The sequence below is a fragment of the Talpa occidentalis genome, unplaced genomic scaffold (assembly GCF_014898055.3).
Source record: "Talpa occidentalis isolate TD23 unplaced genomic scaffold, MPIMG_talOcc4v2.1 talOcc4.16, whole genome shotgun sequence".
Taxonomy (NCBI): domain Eukaryota; kingdom Metazoa; phylum Chordata; class Mammalia; order Eulipotyphla; family Talpidae; genus Talpa; species Talpa occidentalis.
Genome location: NW_023601653.1, coordinates 79,209,234 through 79,231,631, shown reverse-complemented (window position 1 = coordinate 79,231,631; position 22,398 = coordinate 79,209,234). Strand labels below are relative to the sequence as shown.

The window sequence follows — 22,398 nt, the reverse complement described above, 5'->3', positions numbered from 1 at the left end:
AGTTATATACCAAGCATGTTTAACTGTATTCCTAGTTCCCAGTAACAACCATGCTCAAGAAGTCCAGTTCAGGGGCCTCCCTGGTGGCACAAGGGGTTAAGCACAGCACTGTGAAGATGTCAGCAGCCTCTGCAGCAGGAGTTTGGAGTTCGATCCCCAGCCAGTCAGGGAGCTACCCACATGGCGCAGCAGACCTCTCCTGTCTTGCCTGCTGTACCCCTTAGCAGTATATTTCAGTAGATCTGCCTGTTCTGCTCCCCACTCAGTCTCTGGTGAACCATCTCACCCCCCCCCCAATCCCTGGCCTATACCCCAATTCTTCTATGTGTAAATAAATAAATCTTCAAAAAAAAAGAAGTCCAGTTCATGCATACTTATAATCCAAGGTGGCAGCATCTAAGTGGGGGCAGAGAAATGGCACCACTGCAATGTCATGCTCCTCTCCCCTCTTGTGGAAATGCGTTCTATATCACCTCCACCCCCACCTCTTCTCGTATGACTCTTCATTAATCCTTTCTACATAGTGTCATTTAATATGGGAAGCCTCCTCAAGACTGGACTGGTTGCTGCCCCCTAGCGATTAGAATTTATAATAACAGTTACATGACGGGCAGTGAAATTTATTTTATTTTTTTAAAAGATTTGTTTATTTATGCATACAAGAGCTGGGGCACAGGCCAGAGATGTGGGGGGGAGGTGAGAGGACTCACCAGAGACAGAGCAGGGAACAGAGCAGGCAGACTGACTGAAATACACTGCTGAGGGGAGCAGTGGGCGAGACAGGAGAGGTCGGCTGTGCCATGTGGGTCAGCTGCCTGGCAGGGGATTGAACTCATGCTGCAGTGGCTGGCGATAGTTTGATAGCGGGTCTCCCCGTGGCGCAGCGGTTGAGCGCTGGGATGTGAAGTTGCCTGCAGCCTCTGCAGTGCCGGTTAGATCCCCGGCTGCTCCCCGGCCACCGGAGGAGGGTCCCGCATGGCACGCAGACCTCTCCTGACTTGCCTGCTGCTCCCCTCAGCAGTGTATTTCAGTCAACCTGCCTGTTCTGCTTCTCACTGTCTCCGGTGAATCCTCTCACCACCAGCCGCCCCCCCCCCCCACCCCCGACATCTCTGGCCTGTACCCCAGCTCTTTTATGCATAAATAGGTAAATCTTTTAAAAAGAAGAAGAAATAGACCTTTGCTTGCTGAGTTGAGGCCTAGGAGTCAGAACACCTGATGAGTGTCTTGCCCTCTCTGAGACTAGACTGAGACAAGGGACAGAATTGGGACTGATAAGCCTCTGAGATGTCTTCCTTCAACCGCACTAGACTCATCTCTGACAGCTTGGCCATTGCCTCCTGCAAAAAGGTGCCAACACTTTGCCCCCAGGCACAAGCCCAGAGTGGGTGAAAGGCGTGTTTGAGAAACTCACTCCTGCCACCTGGTGGCATTGAGCAGCCTCGCTCACCCTTCTGTCTGCAGAGAGATGGGAAGAACTTATCTGACAAAGTCTAGAAGCTATTCGCACCCTGCTCTTCCCTCCAAAGGTTTTTCCTCCCTTGGCATCCCTTCCTAACACAATGAACAGGGAGGGAGTTAAGGTCCTGAAAGATCCTAATTCTGAAAAGATTGTGGTGCGTACCTCTACCATAAGGGCTTTAAGACAGACACTGTACTAAAAATAAATAAGGATATGCCACAAAATTCTGGTTTCTCTTATGATGACTATGTTAATGCTTTTGTTTTATAAAATATGAAATGACAAATTATGTCAAAATTTCTATTGTTTCTAGTGTCCTTGCTTTGCTACCCTGTACCTGCCCTGCCTGGTACTGCCAAGTATGACTGGGGAGCACTCTGTGTGCCCCACTTTGGAAAAGAGAATCTTCTGAAGTTAAGCATTCGTTCACTCTTTGGCTTATAGACTACTTGAGGGCAAGGGTGATTTTATTTTTTATATTTTGGTCTTTTTTAGGAAACCACAATACCTGGAAGATAATAAATATTCAGTGTTTGGTCTTTTGTCCTGAGGTGATGATTCTAAAAAAAAAAATCATCTGAAATGAAGCACTCACTGGCCTGTTGTAAGGACCTTTGGGAGCCCATCTGTCTTGCTTGCTAGGTGCTTACCATGTATCTCTACATCTTTATTTTTTTTTAAAGATTTATTTATGCATACAAGAACTAGGGTGTAGGTCAGAGATGCAGGGGGTGAGAGGATTCACCAGAGACAGAGTGGGGAGCAGAACAGGCAGATGTACTGAAATACACTGCTGAGGGGAGCAGTGGGTGAGACAGAAGAGGTCTGCTGCGCCATGTGGCTGACCTCCCTGGTGGGGAATCGAACCCATGCTGCAGTGGCTGTGGATAGCTTCATAGCATTGCATCTTAACCCCTTGTGAGACCAGGAAGGCCGGCCGTATCTCTGCATCTTTAGTTTTTTACTTTGCAAGTCAGTGCCCCTCCTCCTGCTCCCTCCCATGAAGCCTGATTTCAGTTCCAAGAAATAACGTCAAAACTCTACAACTTTAGAACTGGAAGGACCTAAAATGCTAAAAAAAAAAAAAAAAAAAAAAAAAAATCAAAAAACACACAACTCTACCATTTGTTGAAAACTATTTTTTAAAATGGTTTTCAGTAAGAATAGCCTTTTTGAATTTTATTAAATGTCTTGTTAGCATCTAGTGAATTGATGATGTGATTTTTCTTGTTCAGCACATTGACATGTGCTCTTTTTAAATGCATTCCACTACTAAAGACCCATTCTAGGCTTCCTGAGGTAAATCAGCAAGAAATCTTACAGCTCATCCAGGTCTGTGGTTTTCAATTAGATGCAGCCAAAAACCTTCATTTCAGATGAGGAAATAATGGAGGCGCTGAGAAGAGTGAAGTGCATCATTTGTGCTTTTTAAATATGGTCCCTAGTTTTTTTCATGTTTCTTTTTTTCCTAACCAGGCTGTCAAAACCCCAAAGAGCAAGCACTGAGCAACCTATGTAGCTTTGTCTCTAGAATATTTCACCCAAGGGGCACTCACTCAATACTATTCACTATTAAATTGATTAATAGGCTTTCATACTGGAGTCCAGCAAGAAGTTGCAGGCTAAATAGGTAGCTGGAGGAGGAGGAAGTCATACCTAATAAAGGACTTCTAGGTAGCCAGAGAGGAATACTATTAAACCTGTGAGCAAAGATGGCTTGAGGTCTCCAGTCCTCAGGTGAGTTGAGAATTGGAGGAGATGGCTTCTTTCCACAAGACTGAGGAAAGAATACACTGACTTTTGACCAGGCTGATTAGCTTTGGTTCTTCCTATGATTGTTGATATTTTTTTTAAGCTTTACTTATTTATGCAAGCACTGGGATACAGGCCAGAGGCATGGGAGGGTGAGAGAATTCACCAGAGACAGAGCAGGGAACAGAATAGGCAGAAGGACCAAAATCTACTGCTGAGGGGAGCAGTGTGCAAGACAGGAGAGGTCTGCTGCGCCATATGGGTATCTCCCTGGCCAGCTAGGAATTGAACCAGTGCTGCAGAGGCTATGGAGAGCTTCACAGCGCTGCTCTCAACTGGCTGCACCATCCTTCCTATGATTGTATGATCATCTGCTCCCTCACACCTCTGTAGTGACTTTATGTGCCAGATTTCCTGAGACTTCACATTTTCAAATACTTCCTCTAAGCCACTGAGATGTTTCAGAAAAAAACAGACCATGCATCTGCATTCCCAGCTTTTCCAGAGCTTTGTCTCATACTCTACCCATGCCCATGTTTGTCCCCTTCCCAGCAACAGACAAACAGAAGGCAGCTAAGAATTAGGCCCCTGTACTGGATGTGCAGTGGGTAGAAGAGGATAAAGCTGAAGAATAGGCTGAAAGGGGGTTAAAACCTCCCTGCTCTTCTTCCCAACCACCCTAGCTAAGCTAGAAGGGCTGGGCAGGGGTGGGGGGGGGCAGTGTGAGTGTGCTGGTGGAGGTGGAAGATGGACTGTCACCAATGAGACTGCAGGGCCTCAGGTTCCCAGGCTCCTGGAGTTCCCTGGAGCTGCAGAGTCTTGCCTTCTCTTTGTTCCATGGCTGCGACAAGTGAACCTCCTGCACAACACATGCTTTTTCTCCAGGAATTTGGAAGCAACTAGAAATTTCTGTGAGGGAAGCACAGAGGGGAGCACCCCAGACTTTGTCTACACTGTTCCCAGGATCCTGACATGAAGAGTCATGACTGAGAGCCACCCAGAAGTGGAATAGGGTAGTGAGTGTTGTCTGGCGGGGCACAGGCACTTTTCTGGCCTGAGTCTGTCCCCTCACCCTCGTGAACTAAGGCCTCCCTGCTGTCCTACCCCAGTGTTCTTGGAGTCCCAAAGCAAGGCCCAGGCCCAAGGAGAGTTTAGAGAGGTAAGGGGTTGGGTGAGGAGTGTTTGATCATTTGTACGTGTGCATTGATTGTATTCCTGTGACTTTGTAAATCTTCTAAGGCCTGGCCCCCCGGGTGCCTCAGTGTCACCACGAATGTCATGGCTATGTGGCTGTGACATGCGGTGTGCCTTTGTGTGTCAGGCAGGGGCTCCCTGTGGTGTGCATGTACTGGGAGGGGGTGATGGTGGGAGCGTGGCTCCCTCGCCTCCTCCCCCAGCCCTGCTCCCATCTGGCCTTGATCAGCCAGTCCCTGGGGAGGGAGCCGCGGTTTCGGATACAGGAAAATGTTCCAGGAAGCGGCCACTGTGCTGGGCCCAGCTCAGACTCCCCTGGCGGAAATTGTTCCAGGAGGGAGGGGGCCTGGGAGTGTTGCGATAGGATTAAGGGTGGAGGGGGCAGCTCTTGGCTCTCCTCCCTCGGGATAAGGCAGGATAAGTTGATGAGAACCTGGATGCTGCTACCTAACTCATTTCATGCAGGAAAGCTGAGCGCCAGCAAGAGGATTCCTTTTCTTATCTGGTTCTCTTCCCAGGGATGTTTAAGGACCGGGATCTGGGTGGCCTCTGGGGGTCCCTTTTCTGGCCCTGCTTGCACGTTCCCAAGTTGGGGACCGGAACACCTGGGTCTTGTCTAAAGTGGTGCGGGTTGGTAGGGAGGAGGGGGCGAAGAATTCAGTCCCTCTTCTCCCCACTGAGGGGGCTTTGAAGCTCGGATCCAGGACTGGGAGGGCTGCCTAATTGGCATAATGGAGGTTAATGGGGCGCCTGGAGGGGGTGGCCACGCTCCTAGATCAAAGAGGCCAGCTCTTCCCAACCGCCACAGCTGGAGGTCACAGCTGGAGGGGGAGGGGCGGGGCCGGGCCAGCCGGCAGGGGGTGCTCGGGCTCCTGCGCGCGGGGCTCGGAGTCCGAGTCCTTCTTTGGGAATTACTTTCGCCTGGAGGGTGGGTGCCCGCGGGGGCGGAGGGGCCTGAGCCAGACGCCCTCGGGTGCGGGGCGCGCAGGGCGAGGGCGCAGAGGCGCGCGCGGCCGGGCCGGGGTGTCCGCGCAGGCGGCGCCGGGCGCCGCAGGTCCAGGTCCCGAGGAGCCGGCACCCCGAGGCCGGACCTGCGGCCCAGATTCGGCGGGGCCGAGAGCCCCGGGCGGGGCGGCGGGGGCACCGCAGCCCCGCCCCCCCGCCCCGCCTGGCGCGCCCTCCCGGGCTCTAATCGGCGCGGCGGCCGCAGCGGGCAGAGTCAGCGCCGCCAGTCTCCGGGACGCGACTCCCAGCAATTGTGGTCGGGACCGCAGATATGCAGCTGCCTCCTGCCCGGGCGCGCGGCCCGGCCCGCCCCGCCCGCGCCCCGCCCCGCCCGGCCCCCGCCCCCACCCCCGCGCGGGGACCCCGCGGCGCCCCGGCAGGTGGCGGCCCCGAGCCCGGCCCGGCTGCGGGGGACGGCCGGGGAGACCCTCGGTTTCCCCCCGCGGCTCGGGCCGCACGGTCGGCCCTTCTGGGGCTCCTCGATCCCAGGCACCTGGAGTTGGGCTGAGACCCCCCAGTCTGGCCTCCGGCCTCCACGCGGAAAAGGGGGGCAACGCTCCGAGGCCCCGAGCGGGCGGCGCGGCTGCGGGGCGCGGTGCGGGGGGGCTGCGCCCCAGGGGTCTCAGGAGCTGCGCCTGGGGCAGAAGGAAGGGCGGGCGAGGCAGCCGGGCGGACGCCGGACTTCAGGGGGTTCCGTGTCCTAGAGAAAAGCGGCGGGTGGGGGGCGAGGCAGGGGTGAATGGAAAAGAGGAGAGGAAATAGGTGGGGAGGGGCTAGGGCAGCTGAGAGAGAGGAGAGAAACCCGGTTCTTAGCTCCAGCCCGCTCCCTGGACCCTAGGACCAGATCCAGCCCTGCCGGGGTCATGCTCACCACTGAATAGAGAGCCCTTCAAATGCCTGCCTGGCCTGTGTGCACCTACACACACACACACACACACACACGTGTCGTCTTTGACTGCTCCCCTCCCTCACTGCCCAAGTCCAACCAGACACCCAGTCCTGTCTCTACCAACTTCTAAATTTCACCTGACCATTTGCTGCTCCAGATGACATCCTCTCCCCTGCAGCCTGGCCTGCTACCACCAACCAGTTCCCCTGTCCTCATTTTGCCCTCCTCCAAACTCGGACAATAGTAACAGGCACCATTTATGAAACAACTGCGAGGTGCCAGACACTGCGGTAAGAGTTGCACATGTATTATTCCTAATCCTTATAAGAACCCTGAGAGGTTGCTGTATTATGTTTCCCCTCCTTCTAAAGAAGAATCTAAGGCATCAAAGGTTAAAGAGTCTACCCAAGCTTACACCAGAGTAAATGGCTGATTTTCCCAGAACTGCTTGGCTCTAAGCCCCTAATCCATTGTCCTCTCTGCAGCTGGGGTTGTCTTTCGCATATACAAATATTCCCATATGTCGCCCTGGGGATCAATTTCAGATCCCTTACATAGCTGATTAGACCTTCCCCATCAACCTCCACTCTGTGTCTCGGTCACGCCCATCTTCCTGCGCCTCAAAAGTGTTGTCAATCCCTCATATCTCTGGATCTTTCTTATACTTTTCCTCCTGTTTATAAAAGTTCTCCCTCCATTCACTTGACTAAACTTACCTTCTTCCAGGAAGCCTTTCCTGATGCCTCAAACACCAACTGAGATTCTTCTTTTGTCTCCAAAACCATTCAATACTGACTCTCTCAAGATTCTTTCCCCTCATGCACTTTCTGATCTGTGAGGCAAAGGCCTGGGTCAGGCTCAGCTGAGTCCTCATGCTGGAACCTCGCCCTTTGCATGTAGCACGAAGTAGTTACTTACTGAGCATTTGTTGAATGAAAAACGTTCCTTGTCGTCCAGTCTACATCTCAAAAAGCTGCTCTTAGGATGAAGCAGAGCAGGTCAGAGATGGGGGTGGTGGTGGTTGGGGGAGATGTGTGTCTAGGATTTTGGAGGACCATTCCCTTGGATTGCTCAGCCCCATTCCTAAGGACCGAAGATATGATCAGAATCCTGTCACACCAAGCCTGCCGGCCACTAACATAGTTCATGTGTCATATTCCATGGTTTTAATTTTTTATTTCCAAGAAGGCACTTCCTAGAGATGACCAGGCCTTAATTCAATGCCTGCCCACGCGAGACATCCACCCAGGGAAGGTTCTCGTCCCCGCTCCCTTCCATTTCCCGTTGTCCCCTGCCATCCTAGCTCTTCCTTCTCCTAAAGCACTTCTCATTCTGGTTCTGATCTACCCCCCAAGAACTGCTACTTTAGCTCAGGGCTCAATTATCAACGAAAGAAACTGAGACTCAGGGCGGAAGGTGGCCAGGGTGCTGGCTAGCCCTGGTGCTGAAAGAGGACAGACTCCTAGCAGCGAGGGAGGCTGAGGCAGGCACGTCCCTGCACATGTATACACACGTGTTGGGGGTGGAGGCTTCTCTTCCCAACCGCCTTTACAGAAGTTGCCGCAGGCCTCTTCAAAGGGTCCCTTTTCCTCAGTATCCTCAGTTCTGCCTCCCAGAATAGGATCTTCTTCCCCAAGCTCCCTGAACCTCGGCTCAGAATGCTGGCTCGAGGCCCTGGGCAGTGTCCCCATGCCCAGGCCCGGAGTGGATCTTCTGCACCCAAGGAGCAAGATTCCCAGATCACAGCCCCATAATTTTGGAAACAGCACCAACTGTTTCCCTCTGTCTTTGTTTCCCCGACACTGCGGGGGGTGGGGGGGTGCTTCTTCTTTCCTGTCCCCTCTGTGTTCTCAGTCACTGGTGTCTACACCAGAGACAAGGGCTGAGCCTGGGTGCATGGGGGGTAGTGGCCAGACCAGGGGCCCGGGACATGAGCGCAACTTTCCAAGCTTCTCTTCCAGGCCCCTGTGGTTGGGGAGCTCCACAGAGGGAGAGATGAGTCAGTGGGGCCGCAAAGCAGGGGGGGCCTGGGTGGGGGTAGGGATGCCGGGGTTCCCCGGGGCCAGGGAGTTCACTGGGGCCATCTGGTTCTCTGACCTCTGGTAGATATGGAGTGTAAAAGCTCAGTGAGTCCCCCAAAAGTACACTGGAGGATCCTACACTAGTGGGATTTGCAGGTGGCAATTTGTAGGACTGGCAGTGTCTGCCACATCACCCTTATTCCCAGATCCTATAAGAAGAGGGGTTCTAAATCCCCTCTAGGAGATCTCAGGGATCTCTAGAGCTGTAAAATTATGATGACAGGCCCATGTGTATGTATGTGACCTATTTCATGTGTGTGTGCGTGTTGCTGTGTGTGAGTTCCTGTGAGGGCTATTCCATGTGACTGAGAGTCTGCATGTGTGTGTACTGCTGTCTGTCTAGTGATGAGGGTTAGTGAGTGTCCTGGTGTAAGTATCATCTGTATGCATATGTCACTGTGTGTCAACATGGGTGCCTGAGGAGTGTGTATGTATATATTCATGATTCAGCATGTTTGCAAGTGTGTATGTGAGAGTGTGTCACTCAGTAGGCGTGTATTAGAGCATGCGTCAATTTCTGCATTTCAGGGGCCATCTGCTATTCACTGATGATCTGTCTAGGGTAGCGGAAACTTCTAGGACAACAGAAAGCAGGGCTTAGGGGTCCCTTTGGATTAGGGACCCAGAGGGAGTCAGGCCCGGGTGGGTAGGCAGAGGGCAGTAGGTGTAGAAGGGCACAGCATCCCTGAGGGGGAGAGAAGTCTCTCACTCTCCCCAGATTTCACCCTTTCTCCACCCCCAGTGATCTTTCCAAAAGATCCAAAACCATTAGAGATTGCTGAGGCAGGTTCCAGATCCAAACCCCTCTAACCTTAGAAATCCCACCCTGACTTCTAGGGAAGGGAGGGAAGGGAGTGGTGGTCTCTGTGGTTCAGCTCAGTCCTGGGGTTGAAAGATCAGAAAGGCACCATCCCACCCCTTCCTTCTGGGGCGTCCATCTCTTGGAGCTCAGCGTCTGGGTGGCCATGGGCGGAGGCTGAGGGGCCCCCAGGGTGGTGGGGGGTGGTGGATAGAAACCAGATGCCTAGGGGGTTTACACTGGAAGGACCAGAGCCGCAGCCTCTACCCGCCCCTGCCACATGGCGCCTCTGCCTGGGCCGCCCCACCCCCTGGGAGGCTGGGCTGAGGGAGGCCTGCGAGGGTGGAGGCAGGTCCTCGGTCAGGGCTCCCAGTCACTACCCCCAGTCCTGAGGGCACTAGGAAGGGGTTGGGGGGACTGGACCCAGGAATTCCAGGGCCTCTGCTGGGCTGAAAAACTATTTTTCCTAAGGGTGTGGAGGAAGTCAGAACCCAGGGTCCTGAGGGGGTAGCTGTGGGCCTCAGGTAGTCCGGCTGCCTGGCTTTGGCACAGACTTTTGGGAGGGGACTCTGTGTCCAGGGGCACCTTGGGGACTCTGGCTCGCACCTTCTTGGGGACCCTGCCCCTTCCTTTTTCTTCCCCCTCACTCCTGTCACTTCCGAGATAGATTAGAATGGGAGAAGATGGTCCTCCCTGTACCCCTCTCCTCTCCCCAACCCTATTTTTCCTCTCCCCCTTTCATCTTTCTTTTCCCCTTTCCGAGGGTTAGAGTGTCTATTCCTCTCCTTCCCAGTCTAGTCTGAGCTCCGGCCCTTCTCCTACCTGCCGTCTCTCCCTGGAGTCTCCGTGTTTCTCTCTGCTTCAGTTGCCGGCCTGGCCTGATGTAACTGGTCTCCAGTTTTTTCTGTCGGGGCGCAGCAATTTCTCCAAAACTTCCCCTTAAATTGGGGGGCCCTAGAAATCCATCTGGGACCTCAGGTTCTCACACCCCCACCAGGAGGAGACTGTGAGGTCATGGGGACACCCCAGCATGGGCACTTCCTCTTGGGCAGACGGGTGGGGTGGCCCGGGTAATCATCAGACACAATTATGTGCTATTTATACTGCATCCCCGCCCCCCACCTGCCTGGCCGCTTAACCCTGTGCCTCCTCCGGACCTGGCCAGGCCTCAGGCTATTTTTCTCTGACCTGTCCTTCAGAAGCCATTGTTTCCTCATTTCTGTTCCAGTGAGCTTCTTCATTTTTTCCTGCTTTCTCTGGGTTTTGTAAAGCCACACACCTGGCCTCCTGTTTCCCTGCTCTCTAGCTCTTATAGCCCATCGTGTCTCTTCAGATTCTCTCTTACTATGTTTCTTCTTTTGATTATTTTCCTTTGCATGCCAGCTCCCCAACCCTGTCCCCATCCCTAACCCTGTCCCCAAAAGTTGGGCCTGCAGGGTTCCTTGGCCAAATTACCTCAAGGGGCTGAAATCCAGAATTCCTGGGTCCTACCTTAAGCTTGGATCCTGCCCCCAGGGTAACTGGCCGCGCAGCTCTCCCTAGGCCTGCTTCTGCTCCTTCCCCTGCCCATCTTTTCCTTGGAGAGCTGGGAGAGCAAAAGGAGCCAGGAAGGGGGCACTCAAGAAGAGAAAGCAGGACTGTTTGGGGGGGTGAGGGGTGTGGGGAGGTACAGGGCTCCGCTCCTCAGACAGGCAAAAGGGAAGGGCTAGGTGCTGGGAGAGAGCTATGTTGGGGAGTAACTTGCAAAACCACCCCAGCTGGCTGGACCCCTCCAGAGAGAGAGGCTGTTTCTATCACTTGGCTGCTCAGTCCTCTCCTCTCCTTCCCTCCCCCACCATGTAAACTTACCTGGGGTCCAGGTTTCTGTTAATAGATTTTTGGGGTTTCCCACTCCCAATCTGGTTCACATTCCTTCTCTTTTGCCCCATTTTGATGAGAAGTCAATGTCGGGAAGTCCTGCCTAAGTTCCAACTTCAATCCTTCTTGCTGGAGAGGGAATTGGTGCGTGGATGGAAAGGGAACACGCGCTCCCTCCCAGGAAAGTGCCATCACTCAGGGGAACCAGCTATCAAAGAATGGCGATTAGCTATGTGGCACGGAGCTGGCAGGGATGGTTAATTGGTGGGGAATGATGGCAGCTAGGGCATATCTTTGGGAGGGGGGTGGTAATCCAAAGAGACTAGGCTTGCCCTTGGGAAGGATGAGTTGACCCAGTGACCTTCTCCCCCCCACACTGCTTGTCTTAACTGTTCTCAGAAATCAGGGCCTCCCTGGTGCTGCAAGGAGTTAAGCACAGCACTGTGAAGCGTCTGCAGCCTCTGCAGCACCAGTTCAGTTTGAGTTCAGTCTGAGCCCAGCTTGCCAGGGAGCTACCCTCATGGTGCAGCAGACCTCTCCTGTCTCCCCGCTGCTCCCCTCAGCAGTGTATTTCAGTAGATCTGCCTGTTCTGCTCCCCGCTCTGTCTCTGGTGAATCCTCTCACCCCCCCCACCTCTGGCCTGTACCCCAGTTCTTGTATGCATGAATAAATAAATCTTTAAAAAAAGTTCTCAGACTCAGAAGATCCAGGTTCTGCCCCACAGAGTGAGAGAGGCCTGGTGTTACTGCCTAGGAGTGAAACTGAGGCTTTGGAAAGAAGACCGTGGAAGCCCCAAGCCTATGCCAAGTCCTCCCCTACTCTGCCCCTTCCTTCAGGCCTTGCTCTGGAATCCACCGCAATGACCCTAAAAGTTTGGGCAGCAGAAGCCTCCACCCCACACTATGCCCTCTCTCCTGTCTCACCACACACACACACACACACACACACACACACACACACACTGCTCTGGATCCCGAGGTGGGGAGCCCGGAGGAAAGCATCCCCAGGCCGCCGCGGTGAGTGTGCCGCCCGCCACGTGAGCTTGTGTGTGCTCATTCATGACAGCGGCGGAGCCGTGCAGGCAGCAGCGTGTGCATGTGGACGTGTGTGGATCGTCCTGTTTGTCCGTGAATGTGTATGTCAGTGTGTTCCAGTCTCTCTGTGTGAGTGTCGTCTCCAATCCCCCATCCCCCCCTGGATCTCTAATTAGTGGTTTGGGGTTTGTTCCTTTTCCCTCCTGTTCCTTCCCTCAGCAGCGCAGCAGCAGCCTCAGCAGCCTCAGCAGCAGCAGGAGCAGCAGCAGCGGCCACCGCCAGCGGCCAGAACTCGGGAGTCAGAGTAGGACGTAGGATCGGAGCTGAGTGGGAGCAGGCGTGCGCCGGCCTGGGAGAGGACCAGATCCTCCCAGGCCCCTCAGGCCACCCGTGCCTGCACTCCCACTGCCCGACTCCAGAGAGGACAGAGCCAGGACACCCAGCCCCAGTGCCCCCAGGTACTTGATACTGGGGAGCTCTGGGAGGGGTCCCCACTGATGCCTGGGGGGGAGGGCTGGGGGCGGGGTGTGGGATACCTGGGCTCACCGGCCCTTCAAGTCTTCCTCCCAGCACCCCCAGGAAGCCCTGACAACTTGCCCTGCTCCTACCCTCCTCCTGTTTCCACCCCTTCCCCGGGAGCCTGTTTCTCTCTCCCGCCCAGATCCCTTCTTTGGGGAGCTCAGCAAATGGAGCAGGAAATTTGGACCCTCTGCCTCCCTCTCTCGCCCTGCTCATTGGATCCGGAGCCTTCTCCGCTGGGAAAGCTGTAATTAGAGGGTGGATCCCTACAGACAGAGAGCAGCCCCCCCACCCCCCACCCCCCAGTCCCTTCTAACTTTAGATCTCTTCTCTCCCATTCTCCCATTCTCCCTCCCTCTCCCTCTCCCTCTCTCTCCGGCTCGCTCTCTCCATCTGCCTGGCTCCTTGGGACCCGCTCCCCAGCCTCAGGATGGCGTCCTCCCTGCTTGAGGTAACTGCCCCTCTGACCCCGCCCGCAGAGCACCAGCTGGCGGTACTGTCCTCCGGGCCTGCCTCCCAACTCGTGCAGACAGTTGCTTCCAGCTTGTCACTTCCAGGGGTCTCTCTGGTGAGGTCAGAGGAGGGGGCAGGAGAAAGGGGACGAGAGTTGGGCCGGGGTCAGAGAACACACAAAGAAGATAAGAGGGGACCAGGTCAGAAGGCTTGGACCTGAGGTCAGCCAAGCACCCCAACTCTGCGTGCGGAAAAGGGATGGAGAAGGGAGGGAGAGGCGTGGAGCAGGAGGAGGGGGGTGGGCGACAGAAGGGCAGGGGATGGTTGAGTGGGAAGAGGGCCGGATGGGGTACAGGGCCTTGGGGTCCTGTCCCCTGGGACCCTTAACCTGGCAGCGTCTGGTTTGTATGTGGGGAGGGGGCTGGGCCTCTGGACCCGGGTGTGGAGGCCAGGAGGGGGGCTATGAGAGAAGGGCGCAGGGTAGTCCTGTGCATGTGGGGGGGCTGAGAGGGAACCAAGGAGGAGGGCCAGGGTCTGAGGCCGCCTGCCCAGCTTACAAATATTTAACTTTCAGCCAAAGACAAACTCAGCTCTATTTTGGGAGTGGGAGGCTCCAGGGCGGATGGGGCCACTTCCCCTCCAGGCTGGGACCCCGGCATCCCTTTCTTCTGGTATTGGGGATGGGGGCGACTAGAGTACCATGGGGTCAGGGCTTAGAAATCACTGACTCTGCCAAGGTTTCTGGGGGACTCATGCCCATCGTTGGAAGGGGGGGTCATGACCACTCCTCTCCAGCGGGACTGTCAGCCCTTCCTGCTCCTGAGTCTCTGACTCTGTTTCTCTGTCACCATCTCTGTCCTGATTTCTGCGTCTTTCCACAGGATCTTGGTCTCAGAGACCCCTCCCTTAAGGTCAACCCCCTTCAGTTGCCTCAAGCCTTCCACTTTCTGGGTCCTCTCATCTCTGCTCCCAGAGCGTGAGCTCAGTTCCCGGGGTGGTCTGCAAAGAGGAGGAAGACCCCTTCAGCCTGGGGAGAGAGACAGAGTGGAGCCCTTCACTGCCTGTGTTCATTGGCCTGAGTGGAGGCTGGAACAGGACACAGGGCGCCAGCGTGCATGGCTGGCGTGGTGAGGCCTCAGTGTGCATGTGTATAAGCCAAGTAGCTCTTAGTCCACGCGAGGACCGGTGCGTGAGTGGAGAGAGTGAGCTGGTGACTGAGTCTGAGGGGATGGCATACAAGGCAGTGGGGTGGACACCATGCCCCTTATCATTGCTCTGTATCCATTTGGGGGTCTCCCCAGGTGCTGTGCCCTCCACTGCAACGAGGGCAGAATGCTCACCCCTGCTTTTCCCCAATAGACTCTCTGCTGGGCTGTCATCAAACCACTGTTGTTGGTCCTGCGGACACTGGAAGAATAAGGTGCATGGAAATCCTAGGTCCACGCAGGACAAGGGACCATGTCAGTGGGCTTGGGCATCATGCCAGAGTTGCCAGCGTGGCACTGGTGCCTGAGGGAGGGGCTCACCCAGAAGCCTGCTGGAAAAGCACAGATTGGGGTGGCACATGGCAAGACTAGTATATCATGGAAACTGGGCTTTCCTGTCTCCTCACTCCTGTAAACTGGCGATGCCCCAACACAAAAGCATACCAGTCTCTCCATCTCTTTTACCTGTTTTTTGGGCATGGACCCCAATCTGGGCCTCGCCCGGACCCACCATCACCACCAAGAATCCCTCACCTAGCATGGATGACCTCTTCAGAAGAACTTGGGGGTTCAGAGAGGAAAGTAGCCCCTGGGAGGCTCACCTGGGAGAATGAGCGGGGAGCAGGAAGGAGGGAGGAGCGGGAACAGACAATTGGGAGAACCAAACAATTTGGAAAGAGGCTGAAAAAAAATGAGAACTGGAAACCGGGACTTTGGTGCTGGGGGCAGGGGCAGTCAGCGCTCGGATGTGTGGTGACATTTCCAGGGGAGGCCCCAGCACCTCCAGGGCCCTGGAAAGAGCTCTCCAGGCCTGGCTGCACATCTCGGGGAAGGAGCTGGGGCAGCTCCTCATGCAGTGCTTTCTCCAGAGAACTCCCTGAAGGGCTTACAATCTCTTTGTTTTGTGTTCATGGCTGGTGGGGCACAGGTAGGAGGGAAACAGCTGTCAGGTGGGACTCCGGGACCCTAGGAGAGCAATGCATTTGCTCAAGCGCTGGGCCCATAATAACCCCTTTCCAGGACCCGCTCCCCAGCTCTCAGGCCAGCGGGCAGGCAGCGGCAGAAGGAAACGAAGGCCCTGGTGGAACTCAGCCAGGTGCCCAGCTCTTGGCCCGGTGAGCCCGAGTGCTCTGCTGCCCCTCCTGGCCCTCTGACCCGGGGGCCACTCTCCCTGGGGCCGGGGTCGCGGCTGGCCTGGGGCTGCCTGCCTTCCTTCACCCCTCCCTTCCTCCCCACAGCTGGGTGGGGTCCCTGGGCTTGGCTGAGGCCCCTGTGGCCACAGTGTGAGGGCCTGGCGGGGGGGACGGCGTCGGCGTTTTTTAAAAATAAACCAACCGCAGGGAAACCAACGGAGCCGGGCAGGGCTGGGCAGAGGGGGAGGGGCGGTCAGGGGGAGAAAGAGGGAGGAGCGGCCTGGTCTGGGGGTTTTCTGAGGCCCAGCACCGCAGGGGTTTTCTCCTAGGTGGGAAATCTGCTTTCCTCCTCCCCCGTTTCTAGTTCCTCCCTCCTCTTTCCCTGGCCCCGGCTCTTCCCATCACTTCCCTTTGTTTATTCTCCTCTCCTCTCTCCTGCCTTTTGTCTTTGACCTTTCTGCTCCCTGCCCATTTTTGCCCCTCAATGCCAGTTTCACCTCTCTGTTCCCCTTTTCTCCATCCTTGGGGCTTTTGTGTCAACGCCTCCCTCTTCGTGAGGGCCTTTGCATCCCTTGTCCGGGTCTCTGCCTCTTACCTTCAAACAGCACATTTCTGCCACCGCCTTCTGCAGGGCCTTGGCCTGCCCCGCCAGCCGCCCTGCCCTCGTGCTCCCTCTGCTTGGAAGTCACAGGCTCCAAGGAAACCCTGGCTGGGAAGAATTGGAGGCCTTTGGTGGCTCAAATTTGGGCATCCATGAGGTCAACAGGGAGCTGTAGCTTTGCTCTTGGGGTGCGGCGCGGCAGCGGTGATCCTATACACCCTTCCCTGCCATCTTAAGATCCCAGACCTCGCTCCAGGCTTGGTGACACCCACACATACCACATGCTGGCCGCTGCCAGGAAGGCCTGGGGACCCTGCAGTCTGGGGTTCTTTTTCAGCTTTACCTGGAAGTCACCAGGTACTGGGGCTTTGGAGGGCCCCAGTCAAGGAACTGTTCAGGATCCGCCTTTGAGGGCATCTTTTGTGGTGGGAGGCTCGGTAATGGGTGCCAGTCAGGGATTCTGGGTGGCATCTCCTCCTGGGAGGCCCTGAGGCTGCCATGGAGTAGCACAATTGGGTATTAAGGGCACTCTGGCTTTCTGAAGACCCCCATGGCCCAGCCCCTTCATTCACTGAGATGTGAGAGAAGGGTGAGACCAGCTTGTGGAGTGCCTGTCGGGGGACACTGGGGCATGGAGGAGTGTGGCTGTGAGCTGGGGTTTTGGCAACCCTAATTCCCTGCCCTAAGGGGCATAAGGACCTTGGGCTCTTCCCATCCTCCCAAAAGGGTCCCAGCTGGCTCCACAAAGCAGGAGGGGCCCACTGCCCTCTTGAAAGGCACTTTTGCCTCGGCCACAGCCCTGGCTTGGGGCAGCCCTATTCCTTCTCAATGTCTCAGTGTCTTCGCATCACTTCTCTTGCTCCCAGCCTAGGGTCCCTGCCAAGAGATTCCTTACCAGGGACACAGGACACAGCCCCAGGGAGACCGGGCGACTGCCTTGGTCAGGAGCCAGAGCACAGATAGGAAGTGAAAGCTGGGACTATCTGGAATGGGGGTAACTACAATCCCCTGATACTTTGCCTTCTCCCCATGCTGCTCTCTGAGCCCCACCGGCCCTCTCCGCATCCCTGACTGTGGCCTCAGGTCTGAAGCCACTTCCAGGGGTGAGGATCCCTGATTCTCATCTCACCCAGGACTGCCTCTGGCCCAGCATCTCTCTTAACTATTAAAGTGTTTTCTCTTTCTCCAGGCCCTTGCACCCACCCCCCCAGCAACTGCTTCCTGGATTGGGGTGTTAGACTGCAGTCTTGGGGCTGTCCTTCCAGGACTCCATCTGAGCTCTGCCCTGACGCCCTCCTCGCCCCCCAGCCTCACTGGCCCCTCTTACCTCTAATTCCCTGTCAACTCTTCCCTGACCCCTTTGTACTGGTCTTCAGGTCTCAGTCTTAGAGCCTGGCCTTTGTTCTGCGCTGCTCTCCCTAAGCGGCCTCCTTCTCTCCACAGGAGGAGGCGCACTATGGCTCCAGTCCCCTGGCTATGCTGACAGCAGCGTGCAGCAAATTTGGTGGCTCCAGCCCTCTGCGGGACTCAGCGACACTGGGCAAAGCAGGCACAAAGAAGCCATACTCTGTGGGCAGTGAACTTTCAGCCCCCAAAACCATGGGGGATGCCTACCCAGCCCCTTTTGCAAGCACCAATGGGCTCCTCTCACCTGCAGGCAGCCCCCCAGCACCCACAGCGGGCTATGCCAATGACTACCCTCCCTTCTCCCACTCCTTCCCTGGGCCCACGGGCACGCAGGATCCTGGGTTGCTAGTGCCGAAGGGGCACAGTTCTTCTGACTGCCTGCCCAGTGTCTACACCTCTCTGGACATGGCACACCCCTACGGCTCCTGGTACAAGGCAGGCATCCATGCAGGCATCTCACCGGGCCCAGGCAACGCTCCTACTCCTTGGTGGGACATGCATCCTGGGGGCAACTGGCTCGGTGGTGGGCAGGGCCAGGGAGATGGGCTGCAAGGGACACTGCCCACCAGCCCTGCTCAGCCTCCACTGAACCCTCAGCTGCCCACCTACCCCTCTGACTTTGCCCCCCTTAATCCAGCTCCCTACCCAGCTCCCCACCTCCTGCAACCAGGGCCCCAGCATGTCTTGCCCCAAGACGTCTATAAACCCAAGGCAGTGGGCAACAGTGGGCAGCTGGAGGGGAGTGGTGGAGCCAAGCCCCCTCGGGGCGCAGGCACAGGGGGCAGCAATGCCTACGGGGGCAGTGGAGCCGGGCGCTCTTCCTGCGACTGCCCCAACTGCCAGGAGCTAGAGCGCCTGGGGGCGGCAGCAGCCGGGCTGCGCAAGAAGCCCATCCACAGCTGCCACATCCCTGGCTGTGGCAAGGTGTACGGCAAGGCCTCCCACCTGAAGGCCCACCTGCGCTGGCACACAGGGGAGAGGCCCTTCGTCTGCAACTGGCTCTTCTGCGGCAAGAGGTTCACCCGTTCTGACGAGCTGGAGCGCCACGTGCGCACTCACACCAGGGAGAAGAAGTTCACCTGCCTGCTCTGCTCCAAGCGCTTTACCCGAAGTGACCACCTGAGCAAGCACCAACGCACCCACGGAGAGCCAGGCCCAGGCCCCCCTCCCAGCGGCCCCAAGGAGCTGGGGGAGGGCCGCAGCGCAGGGGAAGAGGAGGCCAGTCAGACACCCCGACCTTCGGCCTCACCAGCACCCCCAGAGAAAGCCCCTGGAGGCAGCCCAGAGCAGAGCAACCTGCTGGAGATCTGAGCTGGGTGGAAGGTCTCTAGCCCCAGGGTTGCCTCCCCAGCCTCTCAGACTCCGTGGACCACTGCTTGCCCCTCACTCCCTTTGCCCCATGCATGCTGCCCTCCGGGGTTCTCTCTCCCACCTGGGCATCCTGGGCCTGGGTTTCTCCCCGCATGTCTCCTCTGCTCACCTGCGCCTGCCGCGAGCCCGCTCAGCAGACTCATCTCAAGCCTCACCTGTGCCTGATTTCCGCACCCCGGCTTCCTCAGCTCCCCTCCCCCTGCTCACAGCTTCTCTCCTTCGCCAGACCAACTCTCTTTCCACTAACTCCCTGATGTGCTTCCTTTCTGCCTCCCAAGCTTATTCACCACTACCCCTCGGCTTCCAGGCTCCAGCTCCCCAACTTCTTATTCCACTGCTTTCCATGCTTCAGAGCCTTCTTCCTTTTACAGATGATGATGATAATTTATTGCCCCCTGGTGGCCTCTTCATTAGGAACCAGAGTTAGGGGACTTGGGGTTTAGTGACCTGGCAGGGAGTAGGGTGCCCGGAGGGGGGCAGACTGATGGGGATCTGATCCCAAAGACGGGATGACCCCAGGGTCAGGGAGGCTGCCCCCACGCCTGTATATTTAACCCCTATGTTCCAAGAGAAATGAATAGTAATAATAGTAATTCTATTTATGTAAGTTATGATGACAGGTCAGGTAGAAGGAGCTGGGAGGAAGGTGGTCCATTTTTGCTATGGAATTTTAGCCAAACGCATCTCTGTACAGAAAGCGTCAGTGGAGATCTTGTTAATAGAATTTCTATCATCAGGGTCTCCATTAATGGGGTGTCTCTTTTAATGGATCTCTCCTAATAGGGTTGGCTAGCTAGATCTCTGTTCAAGAGTTGATTGGGTATCTCCCACTTAGGGGATCCCTAATATTCCCAGTCCCAGTCAGAAGCTGTGAAACCTCAAGTCCTATGGAAGGGAGCACCGGACTATACCCCAGCTCCCTTGGCCCCAGAGCAGGTTCCTCCACCCCCGTCCCCTGATACCATGACCCCATCAGGCTAATCCCTTGTTGCTATGGTTATGGAGAGAGTGCAGCTGCCATTTTAGACATGCTCTTTGGGGAAGCCCACCTCACAGGAGGACATTGGTTTGGCGGTGCCCCTCCTGAAGAATAGGTGGGGGAAGGCTTTCTCTGGGATCAGATTCTAATAAATCAAGTATTTATTGGTGCCTACTCTGTGCAAGGCACTGTACTAGGCCCGGTGCCTAGAAGCCATGAGAAAGAAGAATTTATATAGCTAGGAGGACAGAGGTCCCCAAGCTGATTGGGGGGTGTGCTCCCAACCTGGGTCTTCTGATGCTCCCAACTCCACCTCCAGTGACTTTTAAAGCCGCTTCGTGCCTTTGAATGCCTTTCCGGTGACTCTGGATCCTCCTTTTCTATCTCCTTCCTCAGGGCCCCAGGTCAAAGGGTTAAAGCCGCTGGAGCTTGGGGACAGGGTAAAATCGTGGAAGGGAAGGGATCATGTCCTCATGGAGTCTTCTTTTTTTAATTTAATAAATAAAAAGTTCGATTTTAAAATGTGTCCTGGTGAGAAAAGGGGAAGAGGCCGGGTGAGCGAGAGGGGTGGACACACGATTTTTCCTCGGCGACCAGGGGCCTGGCCCTGGGTGCTCCACGGCGCCCACCGGCACACGGGGCCCGCGCCAGCGCGCACTGGACCGCCCAGGGGCGCCTGCTGCGCCGGGAGGGCAGGGAGGTTCCTTCCCGGCTCTGTCCACCTCAGGCCCGGCCAGGGGCCGGCTCGGGCGCCCGCCCCGCGGCCGGCCACGGCGCAGACGACGGCTCCGGGTCGGCCCGGCGCGGCCCCCGGCGGGAGGACCCCGCCTGGCCCGCCCCCCGCCCCCCGCCCCGGGCCTGCAATCAGCGGTGCCCGCCGCCGAGCGAGCGCGGGAACAAAAGCCACTCTGTGGCGGCGTCCCCGAGCCACAATCAGGCTTTGTGCGGCCCCCGCCCCTGGGGCTCCCCCGCTGGGCCGAGGGGGCGCGCAGGCCGCTCCCCCCGGCCCGGGCCCGACCGCGGGCGGCGCCCCTCGTTCGCCGGCCGGCCCGGCGCGGCGCTGGAGGGGGGCGAGGCGGGCCGGGGGGCTCCGGTTACGACCCCCCCGCGCCGGCCGCCGCGCCCGCCCAGGTGCGAAATCTCCTGCCCGCGGGCGGCGCGCGGCTTCAAAGGCGCTTTGAAGAAACCCGGCTCCGAGGCCGGCTCCGGCGGCCGGCGGCCGCGGCGGAAGAGGAGCCGGCCGCGGGCGGGGGACGTCCGGGACAGGCGGCGGCCCGAGGGGACCCCCGGCCGCACCCCTCCCCGCCAGCGGCTCCCCGGGACCCCCCAGGACCCGACCCTCTCGCCCCCGGCCCCGCCCGGCCGGGGCCAGCGGCCGCCCGCCGCAGCCCGGCGGCCCCCCCGCCGGCCCCTCGGCCCCTTTCATCTTCCCTCGACTCCGCTTGGGGTTTTGCTGGGTTCTGGGAGATAAAAACCGCCTCAAATAGCGGCGGCGCGCTGCCAGGACAAACAGGGCCGGGCGCGCCATGTGCGCCTGGTTACCGGCCCCGGGCCGGGCGCCGGGCTCGGCGGCCCAGGAGGGGCGGGGGCGGAGCTCCAGGCCGCGGGCTCCGGCGACGCCTCCCAGGGGGCGCCCGCGGGGGGCTGGAGCGTCGCGGGCCGCGGCCGGGGCGCTGCCCGGAGCCCCGCCCCGGCTCCACGGAGGGCCCGGGGGGGGGGACGCGGAGCGCGCGGAGACCCCGGGGCGCAGGGTCAGCGGCGCCGCGTCGCCAGGGCCGTCGCGCCCCCTAGTGAGGCCAGCGGGGAGGGCGCCGAGGCCGGGGCTTGGGCCTCCCACGAGTCTGGAAATTGGGAAAACCGTTCAACAAACACTAAATTAGCCATATGAGGAGCGAGGCGCGCATTAGGAATACACGCAGCACGGCTCCTTTCCTCCAGTTCATATTACTATTTTTTTTTAAAAGATTTATTTATTTATACAAGAGCTGGGGCACAGGCCAGAGGCGCGGGAGGGTGAGAGGATTCACCAGAGACAGAGACAGAGCTGGGAGCAGAACAGGCAGACTGACGAAATACACTGTGAGGGGAGCAGCGGGCGAGACAGGTGAGGTCTGTTGCACTATGTGGGTTGCTCCCTGGCCGGCCGGGGATCGAACCGGTGCTTCAGAGGCTGCGGACAGCTTCACAGGGCGGCGTTTAACCCGCTGCGCCACCGGGGAGGGCCCCCTCCAGTTCATATTACAGGGGTAAGCGTCAGGCACCTAACTGATCATTACAACACAATATGTTGGCGGAAAATCAGGAGGCAGGTAAGGGAGGTGGAAGTTGCAGGCCCAGGTCATAGTATTTTCTTGGGGGTGTCTGAGGTCGATTGGTGTCAAGATTGAGGTACAAATAAAAAAAAACTTCCTCGGTGGGTCCTCAGTGCTTTCCATTAATCTGTCAGAGTCCAGAACTCCCTCTTCAGCTTGCTCTGCTCCCCCTTCTCAAGAAACTATTCTCAGTCACTTTCTCCAAACTGCCTCCCCTTTTGTGTTAGGCCTTTAAGCTTTCCGTGACTTGCCGGGTGACAGTGAACTAATCTTGCAGATTACACAGGGGCTACTCCAAGTGTGGTCAGTGCATATCACCTCAGGGTGGGGGGCAGGGGTTGGAA

At 57.2% G+C, this 22,398-nt stretch overlaps 2 protein-coding genes across 2 annotated transcripts in view; one reads left to right on the top strand and one right to left on the bottom strand.

Moving 5' to 3' along the window:
• The window catches only part of SP1 (Sp1 transcription factor), a 58,464-nt gene extending 48,295 nt beyond the window's left edge, over nucleotides 1–10,169 (bottom strand). Inside the window, exons 1-2 of the mRNA XM_054696642.1 lie at nucleotides 10,005–10,169; nucleotides 7,221–7,385 (exon numbers count right to left, since the gene is read on the bottom strand). Coding sequence (XP_054552617.1) covers nucleotides 7,221–7,227 — 7 coding nt within the window. The 5' untranslated portion in view covers nucleotides 7,228–7,385; nucleotides 10,005–10,169. The remainder of the gene's footprint in view (nucleotides 1–7,220; nucleotides 7,386–10,004) is intronic.
• Nucleotides 10,170–17,446: 7,277 nt separating this feature from the next.
• Nucleotides 17,447–18,756, top strand: SP7 (Sp7 transcription factor). Its single transcript, XM_037514843.1, has one exon. It carries the CDS (start codon nucleotides 17,462–17,464, stop codon nucleotides 18,701–18,703), a length of 1,242 nt encoding a protein of 413 aa, XP_037370740.1. The 5' UTR covers nucleotides 17,447–17,461; the 3' UTR covers nucleotides 18,704–18,756.
• Nucleotides 18,757–22,398: the final 3,642 nt, after the last annotated feature.

Bases quoted from the DNA above. Each gene is read 5' to 3' on its own strand.
- SP7 (XM_037514843.1), top strand. From the start codon at position 17,462: ATGCTGACAGCAGCGTGCAGCAAATTTGGTGGCTCCAGCCCTCTGCGG.